Source organism: Ascidia mentula, chromosome 2, assembly GCF_947561715.1.
Source record: "Ascidia mentula chromosome 2, kaAscMent1.1, whole genome shotgun sequence".
Classification (NCBI taxonomy): domain Eukaryota; kingdom Metazoa; phylum Chordata; class Ascidiacea; order Phlebobranchia; family Ascidiidae; genus Ascidia; species Ascidia mentula.
Window position 1 is genome coordinate 12,002,321 of NC_138567.1, and position 14,123 is coordinate 12,016,443.

General features: G+C 37.6%; 2 protein-coding genes and 1 pseudogene across 2 annotated transcripts; 1 reads left to right on the forward strand and 2 right to left on the reverse strand.

Moving 5' to 3' along the window:
• Positions 1–205: 205 nt before the first annotated feature.
• On the reverse strand, positions 206–3,361 carry LOC145890124 (uncharacterized). The gene is made up of 7 exons (XM_082981162.1): positions 3,282–3,361; positions 2,885–3,042; positions 2,225–2,252; positions 2,096–2,170; positions 1,911–1,958; positions 1,027–1,184; positions 206–391 (listed from the first exon to the last, which is right to left on the reverse strand). The coding sequence occupies exons 1-7, from the start codon at positions 3,343–3,345 to the stop codon at positions 206–208; spliced, it is 717 nt and encodes a 238-aa protein (XP_082837288.1). The 5' UTR covers positions 3,346–3,361.
• Positions 3,362–5,233: 1,872 nt separating this feature from the next.
• LOC145890125 (putative 4-coumarate--CoA ligase 2) lies at positions 5,234–6,017 on the forward strand (annotated as a pseudogene).
• Positions 6,018–6,815: 798 nt separating this feature from the next.
• On the reverse strand, positions 6,816–11,718 carry LOC145889346 (uncharacterized). Its single transcript, XM_082980290.1, has 14 exons — positions 11,628–11,718; positions 11,223–11,380; positions 10,713–10,740; positions 10,138–10,212; positions 9,811–9,885; positions 9,690–9,743; positions 9,543–9,626; positions 9,371–9,436; positions 9,048–9,205; positions 8,907–8,965; positions 8,744–8,852; positions 7,567–7,725; positions 7,321–7,451; positions 6,816–6,989 (listed from the first exon to the last, which is right to left on the reverse strand). Exons 1-14 carry the CDS (start codon positions 11,677–11,679, stop codon positions 6,902–6,904), a joined length of 1,296 nt encoding a protein of 431 aa, XP_082836416.1. The 5' UTR covers positions 11,680–11,718; the 3' UTR covers positions 6,816–6,901.
• Positions 11,719–14,123: the final 2,405 nt, after the last annotated feature.

Sequence of the window (14,123 nt, forward strand, 5' to 3'; positions counted from 1 at the left end):
CAAAAACTTATTGCTAAATCGACCCGTATAACGTGCAGTATTGTCAGTTTCACCTGTCCCTTCCTCGTTTTCTGTTAATCCAATGGTACCACTCCCAGTTGATTGGAAAAGCTACAAAACAGTAACAAAAATAAGACAAAAACAAACTTTTACAGAAATATTTTGTTTGCCTTTACATAAATTCGAATAAAAACCGTTTTTGTAATTAAAAATGTTTAATTTCATTTCTTGCCTTAGTACTGGAAATAGCGAGAAATATCTGTATTATGGATGGATCAGAAGTTCCATACACTTGATATATCTGGTATGCAGAGGAGATTGAACCTTGTCTAAACGAACCACTAAACCTTGAGTAATTTCCATTTTCATCAGCTCCTAGGTTTCCCGATTCCTGAAATATAAAATAAGAAATACAATGCTGTCAATCATAAAATGTGCTGCCGAAGTAACTGTGAACGAATTATCTTCTGCCCTAGATAAATACAATGCAGTTTAAAAATTTGAATAAAAACGTTTCGAGACACTTCCTGACCCACCTCAACATTTTGTTGTATGTTATTGGTATTGTTTCATAGCAGTCTTTCCAAACTGTCAACTGGAAAAGGAACCAAATCAGCTACGATTTTTAAATCGAAGCAGCAAGATCAACAAAAATAATTGTATTGTACAATCATTAGGTTTACTGGTTTGTCAGCCAAGTTAGTTCAGTTTCTTTTTCGGAGCGTGATAGGAAAAATCATGCTCCCGGTGAAAATTGAACCAGACCCAACCCTGTACTGACTGAGATACAGGAGCGAAGCGTTTGTACAGGGTACGTTGCACTTTACATGATGCTGGGTAACTCTACAACTATGATTAGGCAACGCACAAGTGTTTCATGCAACAGGAATGATCGCCCCACTGCGGTTGTGCGTTTGCGCACCTGTCTGGGGCGACCCTGCCAGTCATGCAGTTGCACAGGATCGTGAGTTCTGACCTCACCGAAACCATCATTTTTCAGATCTCATTCTCAGACTTTGTACGTACCTTATTGCCGTTGTCAAACATGTCATGACCGCCGTCGCTTATGCTTTGGTTGTCGCTACCGTCGTACTTATACCGATAAAAATTTGGAATTGTTTTTGGAAATGATTTGGTTGCTGCCTTTGTTAATGCTCTCGTGAATCTGGCCAGTTTAAAATCACCTTACACAAAAATATACAAGAGTTTGTTAAATAAGTTATTATTCGGAAAAAGTCGCACAAAGACCAACTGGATAGTTTACGTTTTATGGACGACTCACAATCTTTTTGCGCCTACCTTGCAAAATACCCTCACTTAAAATTTTAAAAGACGTTTCCATTTGAATCTGTAACATTTCAAAACCCTTAGTTGTGTTGCGAGATTTCTGAACCTCGCAACCTATAGAACAAAACGTTGATTGACGCCCAATTGGTTGCTATCTTGTGCACGATTTGACATTCTACCGACGACATTCTGGTAGTGATATGATTGCCGCATCTATCCAAATGATCTAAACGACGATCGTAGTGGTAATAATGTCGAGTTTAATTCAACTTTCGTTATCCTGATTTTAACATATTAGCCAATTTTCGGGAACACGTTTCATTATTAGTGTAGAAATCTGCAAGTCTTTTGTTCTTAATGTTCCTAAATATCTGTTACTCAAACGTTAATATTTTTGGTCTTACAACGAAAATTCCGAAAACACCATTATCGATTTTTTCCCGGTTTTGATTAATATAATATGCGTTATCCTGTCACTGAAGGATAAGGACAAGTATTTTAATGCTTATCAAATCTGCGGACTGAACTATGCGCTTTTTCACAACCTTAGATAGAAGCGGTAGTTACTATAGGGATGCACCGAAAGTTCGCCCAATTAGTTGATGCCTGTGCATGGTTTTTACCTTCCGTCGACTTGATTCTGGTGTGATTCCCGTAATTCGTCAGTTGATCTAAATAGAAATAAAGGTGGTTATTCTGATTTGAACGCACTGATGTACAGACTTAATTTATCATTTTCTAATTGTTTTAAACAACAGAATGGTTAGTGCAAGCAATAAATCATTCGGAATGTTTTTTTATAGGTCACCCCGCAGTGGCAAAATATCGATTTGCAAAGATCGAATGTCTTCCGTGATGTTGGCTTCATGCATCATTGGGAAGTCTGAAAGACAGTTCATGTTACACTCTTGTTATGTATGCTTTTGTTAACGTATACCTTTGATTTGGGAGTTTTGCATCCAAACCTGAAAAAAAAACACATTTAATAAAATGTATGCACTCGCTGTTTACTGGCTTAACCTTTTTAATCGCGAAATCTGATGACTTAAAAGCGCGCTTTTATTTGATTGGTGATCTTTCTTTCATTTAAATAATGCCATGCAAGCTCGAAACAACGGTCTTTTGTTGTTTCGTACATGTTTGTATTTACGTAAAGATCGTGACTGGCTAGAAAGACCAATTAATATGACATGGTCGATCGCTTATAGGCAGCACAAAAGTGGCGATGCAATTAACCAAACAACACAGTACAGTTATGTAGCTTAAAGATCTTCTGGGTTTATCAAGAATCGCACACCTGAACAAACTCCGCATCAATATTTTTTTGTTTAGAGCGCCTAGATTGGTGGTTACAAAACACCATTGCGCGAGCGTCACGGGATCGTGAGACTCATAAAATGCACAATCTCCCCTATATTTCCATTTCTGAATAAACTATATGTTTCCATGTTTACCCTTTTCGTTTGGTGAATAAATATCGGAAACCAATCCCTCTTTTATACTTGGAGTACAAAGATGGAGTTACAAAAAAAAAAACTTTAAACGCGTAATTAAAATACCACCATATAGTGACCTTAAAAAGTAATGGTTTACTTACTATACCAAGTGTAGCAACACTCGTCATCAACATAACTGCACCAAACACCCCGAGCATAATCTTCATACTCTTCAAACTTTGATTAAGTTCAGAACGTAACTTTGAAACCGTTTCATGGTCAACTCGAGGCTGCTGCCGTGGTGATGGCTCCTCATAAACTACAGCGTAAAAACCATTTAAACTAAAACTTAAACATTGAAGATTTTTGTTTGGAAGCAAATAATAAGCAAAACATATTTTTGGCGTGGAGCATAATAAGATACATCTGTTCTACTTTTACCATCGCACTGAAGAGAGTTATTCTGTACAGTTAAGTCGACCAACGTTAGTAGGTTTACATACTTTTGTTAGGGAATTACTTTAGTTATGCAAAATGTTTAAAAAATGATCAGCTTACAGTTTTCATCAGGTATTGGACGAACCGACATTTCGTGACTTCTGCTGTGCATTTTGACCGACATCAGTTTGAAGAACAATACCCTGATGCTGCCTTAAGTTTCGGTGAAGAAGAAAGGAGGTAAGTTTCGCTTTTGAAGCTGTTGTTTGTTTGCAACGTTTCATATATATTAGCCACACAAATGGTGCTGTAATCAAGAGATGTTGATGAAAATCAATGATAAGTCATGCATTGCCTGACAATATTTTCGCCAACTAAACGAATATGAAAAACGGTTCACTAATTCATAAATTTAAGGTTTGTTTGCTTTTCAATATGCATGCCAATAGCCACGACTTCACAGTAACGGAAGTGCCCTCGTTCATCACATATAAAATTCCTTCAAAACTTCGAAATACTAAAACTTCCGCGTCATGAGAAACTCTGCGTGGTTATAATGTAATATCACGTCTCATACAGTATGTAGGTGCACTATTCCTTGAAGTTTGTACTCATGATGATTTATATTATCGATGTCGGTTGATAGCAAAAAAAAGCTTCTGGCTACTAGAGTTTTTTCCAACCTTTTGACGAAGCTGATCCACTTTCATGTTTAAAAGTATCAGGAAGTGCGTAAGCTGTTATGTGCGTTGCAGTTGTTGTTCTATATTTACCAACCAAGGGACAACTCTCATGCCAACCAAGGGGCAGCCGTAGGACATCGGGAAGTTTTTAAAGGTCTCTTGTTGTGGATACAAACTTGTGCGAGCAGTGACTTAGGATAGTTCGACGAACTATCATGTGATTATTTCCAAGAAACTACTATGGAAATAGCAACATTCACGGCTTCGCAGCAACGCATGTGAGTACGGCATGAGTCACCGCTGAACCATAAAACCCCTGCTGAACTAAACGTTAACTAACAAATGAGAAAACAGTCACCTCTAGAAACTACATTGGTTATGTGGTCTTTGCTGTGCATATCAAATATCTGTGTTAATTAAAGTTGTTCCTTTAAGTGTTTATCTGCGTTTGTGACGTGGCTGTAGCCCTCACCCATGTGCATTTAAATGTGCGCCAGTAGCCGCAATGCCACTTCCGCGTCTACAGGACTATCTTGCAGTGAATATTTTTTTGGAAATCAGTTAGTGACGTAAGATGTGGTGCAAACCGTGAATTTGGTTTGCTGCCAAAGACGCAATTCTTTGCAGGACTCCTGCGCTTAGTATATTCCTGAAGAAACCTCACAATTGCCGCTCTCAATGTGCTTGAACTAGTATATTCGTTTGGATACCTGAATGACAAATAAATGATTTTCATATATCCTAATGACTCATTGGCTGACATTACATGAAAGTTTGACACTTGTGTTTTGCAAATGATCACTATTGTGGCAAGTACCATGATCAAATGAAAAAAATAGTTTCATGGAAGTAAGCACATAATAGTTCGTCGAAATTTCCTAAGTTAATGCTCGCAAGAACAATCACACGTTATGAAATTAAGACAACATCTGAGTTTGAGGACATAATTGTTTGGTTTTTTAAGTGTTAACCTTTACCAGTGTAGAACATCGGAAATTTGGTCAGGACAAGTGCAAACTGCGAGCACAAAATGCCATGTAATGAATTACAAACACGTTAATGAGTAAAGAAGCAGATAACAAACCATAGACAAAAGCAGTGGTACTGTCACTTCCAATTCATCTAAAACTTTCAGGGATTTTTTTGATGAATGTAATGATTGATTGAATTTAAAATGCTCAGATTTGTTCCAACAAATATAATCGGTCTGTAGTTTGAATGATGGAGTGGATAGCAAAAATACTTCGCAATTTACCCGTTTCGCACTGATAACAATGGTGCTGAAATGTTCGTTTTCAGATGTTGAGATTCCCCAAGTTTGCGTCGCTCAATATGTGTTAGAAACGATGGAATACTTCGGAAAGTCTGTGGCTTTGGTGGATTCTTACCATGATCATTTGTGGACCTTTTGAGGTAAATGGTGCTTTTATAAGTAACTTTGTGACGTTTACAATATTACAAACGAAACTGTTTTGAAAAGCAACAACACCTTGAAGTTTTTGCTAGTCGGTGGAGCTCCAACACCAAAAGATTTGATGCAGAAAGCAAGTGATAAATTTGATGCGATCGTCACCAGTGCGTATGGCGCTTCGGAAACCGGTATGATTTCACTTCACGTTACGAAAGAAACTCCATTCGAAGGTGTAGGAATGCTTTGTCCCAATGTTCAACTCAAAGGACAGAACTTGGTTACGGAAAACATGGAGAACTTTGTGTAAAAAGCCCAGGTGTCTTTAAAGGATATTTGAACAACACAGGAGCAAACGAAGCAGTGTTGTTTGAATGTGGTTGGTTTCGGACAGGAGACTTGGGATATTATGACGAGCAAGGATTCGTTTACTTGGTCGACAGACTAAAAAATATGATCAAAATTCACGAAAATAGTGCGGTTTTTCCGGCCCAGCTCGAAGAAATACTTTTGTCTCATCCAGGTGTGGTGGAAGCGGTTGTAGTTCGTACGACTCATCCAGTTTATAATGAGGCGGCAAAAGTCTTTGTTGTGAAAAAAGACGAATGTCTGACAAACGAACAGTTGCTAAAATTCTTCAATGCACACGTGGCAGAATATCAGCAACTCTTCGGTGGTTTGGAGTTTATTGATCATATTCCAAAGACTGATGGCCTTGGAAAACCAAACAAAACTGCACTACAAAAACATTCTTCGTCTAATTAGATTCTCTTCACATCATGAAGCTCCAGAAACCAAACATTTATTTATCTCTCTATTGAGGTAGATTACGTTTGTTATAGTGGAAATTATGGGAGCGATTTCTAGCATCGACTAAGAAGCTGGTCGGAAATGATAAACAGGATAACCTGGCAACGCATAAATAACATTCACTTGGCTTGGCTTGGCTAATATGTCATAACTAACATCATTAAAATCGACAGCTGAGTGATAATCCCAACAGGAGGGCAAACAGTGGTGGAAATACTCTACATGAATTGTGCACAACATTAACTTGGCGACAATCTACCTCACATAACTAATAACTTCCCGTGTAGCTCAGTCGAAGGTTGTTGCACACGATGCCTATGGGTTTGCGATTTTAAACTCCACTGGAGTAGTGATTTTACTTGCCACTTGATGCATGTTACGGTGGTTTTGCTTTTTTGGTGTTGAAATTATATCCTCAACTGACTGATTCTGAATTAAACTTTCTGCCTAATTTGGATTAAATAACTAGATTACGATGTGGTGTACATGATAAATTTTTATTGACATGGCATGAATGATTTGAAAGATTGTATTTTGGTGGTAATGAAAGTTACACAGTCAAAAATAATTTCTTATGAAACTGACATATGGAAGTATTGACACTGAAGTCAAAACAATGAATTTTTGTACAATTGTTTGAACACAAACATATTTGAATAAAACGGCGATTTCATTTACAAAAATCTAACATATTTACAATAAGTATGACGCAATACAACTAAATGTTGCAAATCCTGTTGATCTTGTCCTCGAAACAACAGAATTAAAGTCCCTTTACAAACTACACATTAATACAATTTGACTTATTGTAGATTGAGATTTAGACCCTCGGTTGCTTTTTAAGGTTTATAGATCGTTTGAAAGACCCGAATAAACTCAACCAAGACAGTTCTCATGCTTGATGAACTCATATACGCGGATGGATACCTGAAACACACAAAATACATTTTAGTTTGGACATTATTACCTGTACTTATCATCACCCAAAATCTATTTCGCTCTGAGATTTGGGTCGCAACCAAACTCTTATTGACGGTGAGCACAACAATCTGGTCATGCCTGTTTTCTTCATAGATTGGCATTTAAGTTATGCTACAGAACGATATTGAGCTTCAATAAAAAAGTTGTTGTTAAAAGTTAGGCAGTATCAAAAGCACATGCCTATTAAATATATATTATATTCCTTTTCAGTTTGTGGTTCAGATCCTTTATTCAGTAAACGCTAGGTAGTCGGTTGTATAAGCTGAATAATACCTACCTTGAAGCGAGCATATAGCAGAAATATTGATTGTTGAAGCGGCCGGAAAGTCGTGCAATGTTGTTTGTTGGATCTATACCTGGGCTGTTTTTGTTGAAGTAAAGATTGCTGCTTCCTGTTGAATTGAAATCCTGTAAATCAAAACATACTTTATTTACATGACAGGACTAAAGCGATTTGTGGTGTTTTTTTTCAATTAAGTCTTGGTTAAAAGGATTTATTGAAATTTATGATGTAATTTCGTACATCAGTACTTGACATGCTTAGAAATATCTGTATGATGGATGGGTCGGGTGTTCCATACACTTGATAAGTCCGGTATGATGAGTAGATTGAACCTTGGGTAAACGAACCGGAACCCGTTGCGTCTTGTCCAAGTCCATCAGTTCCCAAGCCTCCCGATTCCTGAAAAATTTTCTTTCTTTTAAGGCGTTTGTTGGAAAACTAGCAGTTCATTGAGCGCAGTGACCTGGCGCTGGTGTGTAAGCACTGTTGTTTGTGTATGAAAAGTGTTGGTATGGGACGCCACTTGATTTTTGCTATTATGAAGTCTTTTTTATGGTGGTATTCCTGCCGTGATTTCCACCTGGCCAAGACAGCGATAAAATAACCGACACCATTAAACCAGGGAGGTAAGGCGCCAATTTTATATTGTCGGTATAAGTATCAACCCGATATGCCACATTCAAGGTAAAGACTCCAAAATATACAAAACTAGAAATGACGCAACGCGGTTTGCGGTCCGCTGCTGCCGCAGGAAAGACACTTTTTAGATCGACCTATATAGGAAGTGAAATGTCGCTTACAGCTGCATCAACAAACAACATATGTTAGAAAGTAACAAACGCTTTCTTTCACTGCTTTATTTGAATTTACCCCTTGTTTTTGTTCCACTTAACACATAACGCACTTTATTATTCACTTGCTTCTGTTTTTTCCCCGCAATATCGTTTTATTAAGTTACTTTGTGTATTACTTTTTTCATGTTGTTTTAAATGTTCAAGTTAAAATCACAGAAAAAATATGGAAATATACTGCTAATAAAGTTGACAATAGAATCAAAAATATTTTAGTATAGCGTGAACGAAACGGATTCGTACTTCATTTAATAATGTTCAGGCATTGCAGGCATACCTGGACTCAATGCCTACAATGCCTAGAATGCCTAGACTCATTGCCTAGACTGCCTACAATGCCGACGATGCCTCGACTCGATGACTACAAGCTTACAATTAACAAATGCCTACTTTTTCTGGCGAAGGTTTCCATTTAGCGAAGTCATGGTGAGTTGGCAGATCGTTTTAAAAAAGTTATGCGGCTTCTTATAAACTGGTGTTTCTCCATTTTTGTATGCCCTAAAAGTATCCAACTCGACAGGAAGGTTGGCAACATTTTAAGGCGATTTGCCGCACGGAATTTTTACCTCAATAAAGAAACTATGTTCACTTTGCTGGTCTTTGTTTCTGATTAACATCGCCAAGATAAATGGATGATCGGTAACAGAAGTCACCGTGAACGATCCATCTTCAGCACTGATAAATGGCATTGTATTAGTTGCATCTGGCTACTAACAGCTGCTGACCAACCTGTACGTTTCGTTGTATTCTATTGATATTGCTTGATCGTTGTCTTTCCAAACTCGTAACTGAAAGCGACAACAAAGTTTTATTCAATAAAATATTGCAAAAAATTGTGATTGAAGTAAGTATTTAAATCAAATCCTTCACCTTATTTCCGTTGTCATACATGTCGTGGCCCCCATCGCTTATGCTGTCCTTGTGGTTACCATCGTAGTTAAATCGGTAAAAATTAGTAATTGAGTTCCCGAAGGTAATGTTTGCAGCCTTGCTGAGTGCTCGCACGTATCGCGCCAGATACCATTTGTCTTTAAAACAAAACGACAAAACACATTCTTTCTCTTTTAGTTACGTAAAGGTTCTGTAAGGATTTTGATCTAATTTGTTTCAGGTGTATTTACCTAAATAAGCGAGATATAAGAACTGATGTAATAGTTTTGTGATGCTTTATTGCAATAGTGAACAACCACTACCTTTAATTATACTCTGGTCCCAAACGCACGTTGCTAATTTGGAGTTCGCCGTTTCAATGGCTGAAACTATATAAATATCAACTTTTTTTATAAATGGCAACACTGTCATACATAGTTTCATCATTTTACAGATTTACATATTTTTTTCTACATTGAAGTATTTTGTACATACCGCTACAAACTCTATTTATCTTTATTCCATTCCGCAATGTTTCGAAGGACTGAGCTGTGTCGTTTTTCAATCCAGAAAGCTTACCTACACAACGTTAAGTTTATTGTCGCGTAAGTGCGAATTAGTATGTGCATGATATTGCAGTACCTTCCATTGACGCAACTCTGTCAGTAATGCGATTCCCGTAACTTTGCAGCTGATCTAAAGAGAAATAGTGGTGGGTACTGCATGGTATGGACGCATAGCTAAGTATTTGTTATTCTATTACCTTGAACACCAGTAACAGCAATTTGCAGGGTTTGCACTTTGTCAATCGTGGCTTCAACATAATTTTGAAACTCGTCTAAATAAACGAGAGAGTTTACATTGTGAAAAATTAGTATTCGGAAGGTTGTAAGTTATCTCGCAGTGACAAAAACGCGATTTGTGAAGATCGTCCGCCTTCTTAGCTGCGGGTTTTGTTCTTTAATAGCTCGTCTACAAGGCAATACATCTACCTTAAACAGCACATATGCACTGTTGTAGCAGTTTAAACGAAAAGATTTTTCCATGCATTGTTGGAAAGTTACTACAACGTATAAAAATTGAAACTTGCCTTGGTTCAAGGTTACACTTTCCTGCATTGCTCTACCCTCCTGGGTGGCTTCTACATGATTTATTTCCACTTGACCTGAAAGTAAGGTAAGGCTTTACTACACTATGCCATACTGCACAACAAACATTTGTATGTTTTATTTGCTCTTGAAGCTGTGACCATCTGATGCTGTTCGGTGTTTACTGTGTTTGTTTCGTTCAGTTGTGCGTCATAGCCACACTTCCCGCAATTGTCTTTGACGATATTGTTTCTACTTGGTAACAGAGATTGGGCTTCTAACGCTTAAAAATTCTTGATCTGGGATCAAACGCCGGTTTAACATAGGAATTAGTTTCACGGGCCGACCTTCCGAATGGCATGAAATAGACTAATGTCTTTATGAGGACAAAATATTGCTCATGTAATTTTATAATTGAAAAATATTGGTGGTTGGATGGAATGAGCACTGTTCAATGTTGCAAGAAGCGTGTGGCAAACTTATAAGTTCGTACTTTCGGTACAGGCTGCATGTCAAGCACTCGCGAGCACTCTGTACAATATTGTGCATAATTTCTTATCCATTTTTGTTCACGTACCTTTGATTTGGAAGATCTGCATCAAAACCTAAAACATGCAATAATTAATGAAACAAGCGCATTTGCCAATAAATAAGCGAACGTTTCAGTTTCACTGTTTCTCAACCCCAAAACTGATGACTTGGGGTAATGGTCGATCGCAAAGGCAGCACAAAAGTGTCGATGCAAGTTAACCAAACAAAGTTATATGACTTAACGAAGATCTTTGGGGTTTATCAAGAATCGCAGACCTGAACAAACTTTGCATCAATATTTTTTTTGTTTAGAGTGCCTAGATTGGTGGTTACAAAACTCCATTGCGCGAGCGTGAGACTCATAAAATGCACAATCTCCCCTATATTTCCATTTCTGAATAAACTATATGTTTCCATGTTGACCCTTTTCGTTTGGTGAATAAATATCGGAAACCAATCCCTCCAACATACTTGGAGTTACAAAAATGCGTAAAAAATTAACGCGCAATTAAAATAACACCATATAGTGACCTTACAAAGTAAATGGTTTACTTACTATGCCAAGTGTAGCAGCACTCGTCATCAACATAACTGCACCAAACACCGCAAGCATAATCTTCATACTCTTCAAACTTTGATTAAATTCAGAACGTAACTTTGAAACCGTTTCATGGTCAACTAGAGGCTGCTGCCGTGGTGAAGCCTCCTCATAAACTACAGCGTAAACCATTTAAGCTAAATCTTAAACATTGAAGATTTTTGCTTTGGAAGCAAATAATGATCAAAAATATTTTTATTGTCGTGGAACATTTTGAGAAACTAGATATATCTGTTCTACTTTTACCATCATACTGACGAGAGTTATTCTGTACAGTTAAGTCGACCAACGGTAGTAGGTTTACATACTTTTGGTAGAGAATTACTTTAGTTATGCTAAATGTCTAACAAATAAACAGCTTACTGTTTTCATCAGGTATTGGACGAACCGACATTTCGTGACTTCTGCTGTGCATGATGACAATTTCAAAGCAGTTAAAACGTCTGGCCACTACTCCGACTTGTGGAACAATACCCCGATGCTGCTTCAAGTTTCGGCGAAGAAGAAGGAAGTAGGTAAGTTTCGCTTTTGAAGCTGTTGTTTGTTTGCAACGTTTTATGTATATTAGCCACACAAATGGTGCTGTAATCAAGGGATGTTGATGAAAATCAGTGATAAGTCATGGATTGCCTTACAAGATTTTCGCAAACTAAACGAATATGAAAAACGGTTCACTAATTCATAAAATTTAAGGTTTGTTTGCTTTTCAATATGAATGCCGATAGCCACGACTTCACAGTAACGGAAGTGCCCTCGTTCATCACATATAACATTCCTTCAAAACTTCGAAACAATAAAACTTCCGCGTCATGAGAAACTCTGCGTGGTTATAATGTAATATCACGTCTCATACAGTATGTAGGTGCACTATTTCATGAAGTTTGTTTGTCCAGTAAGTATGCTAACGTTGAAGGTGCTCCGATCGGTCCAATAATTTTTTGTATATATTAACTATCAGTATTTCTGATAATCAATTTTAAAAACTTGACGTTAGTGCAAGTAAAGGCTTCCTCACCTGTGTATCTTGACCACCCACTAACCGCTAAGCTTGCGTAGCCTGCTAATCCCAGTTTTGTCAGTTCAAACTTCACCTGTGCAGCCTGATTTTTAAGATTTTGTTCTGACATGTAAAAAAATACTTATCAAGCTTGGCTGCTGCGATGCCAGTGAACCCAATGATCGATATACGATAGTTTTAATAGCTTCGCAGCCTTGCCTTGCGAAAACATGAAACACTTCTAGATGAAAGAATATACAATTAATACTGACCTCGGTACCAACCAGAATTTATACGAGGCAGGCGATATTTATCACAAACATTGTTAGAAACATTGTTTTTGACATGGCAACAAAACACGTCCATATATACATAGATGCGGCAAATATAGGCGTCTGTCGCAGAACAATAAAAGTGTTGAATTCAAATACAAGTATATACACACAATTTAAATCAAACGGGTTGTGTACCCCTGTCTGCATCTCTAATTTAAGTCAAGATTATCATGGGACGTGTGCCATCGTTTTCTGTATCCACCCGTTCACTTGGGAAACATCGGTGTAGTAGTCAGGAAGGGTAAAGTTCCCTATCTTGTGTGCGCATTGATACCCGAAGCTGACGATTCCAATCTGTATCCAATAAACTTCTCCAGTGTTCAGATCTTGGTGCTGAAAGTAAAATCGTGTAAGCAATATCTCTTTGAGGTTTTCGCGCATTGTGTCTTATTCGTTACAACATAAGGGACAAATGCCTAAAGATGATATCATAAAAGTGGTTTATCATTGCCTTCACAATGTGTAATGACGCAGGTATGCGGTTTCATTAAAATGCCGTTTTGTTGCAATTCGTGGTCAAATATTGAACAAACCGTTTTAGAAAAGTTAAGATAAACGTGTCCTGTTTCGGTTCGTAAATCTACGTCCCATTATTGCATGAATATATTTACCTTTGTAATAAGAGCACCGCCAGCAAAACCTGAGCAGCTAGATGGCGATCCCGCACAAAACATTCGGTCTGTAAAGATTCCTTCAAATCCAAATTCACTGTGTAAAAGTTGAACTCCTTTCCGACATCTAGTGATAAGAATTATATGATAACGTTAGTTTAGTGTCCTGAATAACCAGGATTGGAATTCCGATGTCATAAAAACAGAAACACCGGCCTAGGTGCTAGATCTATATACAAGGCTTGTACGTATGACAGGAATTTGTGCGCAGATTGTTAAGTGGAAAAAAATGCCACATGTGACAGACATTTAAAATTGAACGAAACGTTTCACAGTTTTCTAATTTTCTAACATTTTATCTGGTTGTATTTGCAGTTGGACATCGTGTAAATCAGTCGGATTTTTGTAGGGTTTACTGGACTTTATAAAGCCCTTGGAAATAACTGTTGTTCCCGATTCCGTGGTATCGCGATCTGTTAACCAGCGCCCTGGAAATAAATAAGTGTAACATGTACATAGCTAGAATAGTAAATGGGTGGTTAGGGTGCAGTTCAAACCTAAATGAATTTACATTAAATCATTTTTGCAGTATATTCCACTGTCGCCAGAACATAGTCACAAGCGACGAGAGCAAGAAATACCTTTTTTTTGACAAGCAACCTCGTCCGAATCGGTATCGTAAATTATTCTTTTTCCGTTTTCGTCCAAAATGCTTTGGATTGGTAAACATGAATCACTGCAGGGAAGGCACACAGGGCGAATAAACGAGGAAAGGGGAATCGTTCCGTTAAATTTGATTCCTCGTCTGCTGTTGTTATTCGTTGGAAAGTAAATAAATGATCCATCTTGCACTGGACGAACCGAGACATCATCCCGAATCTTTAAAAAAACGTTTATTTGCAAACCATAGCTTATT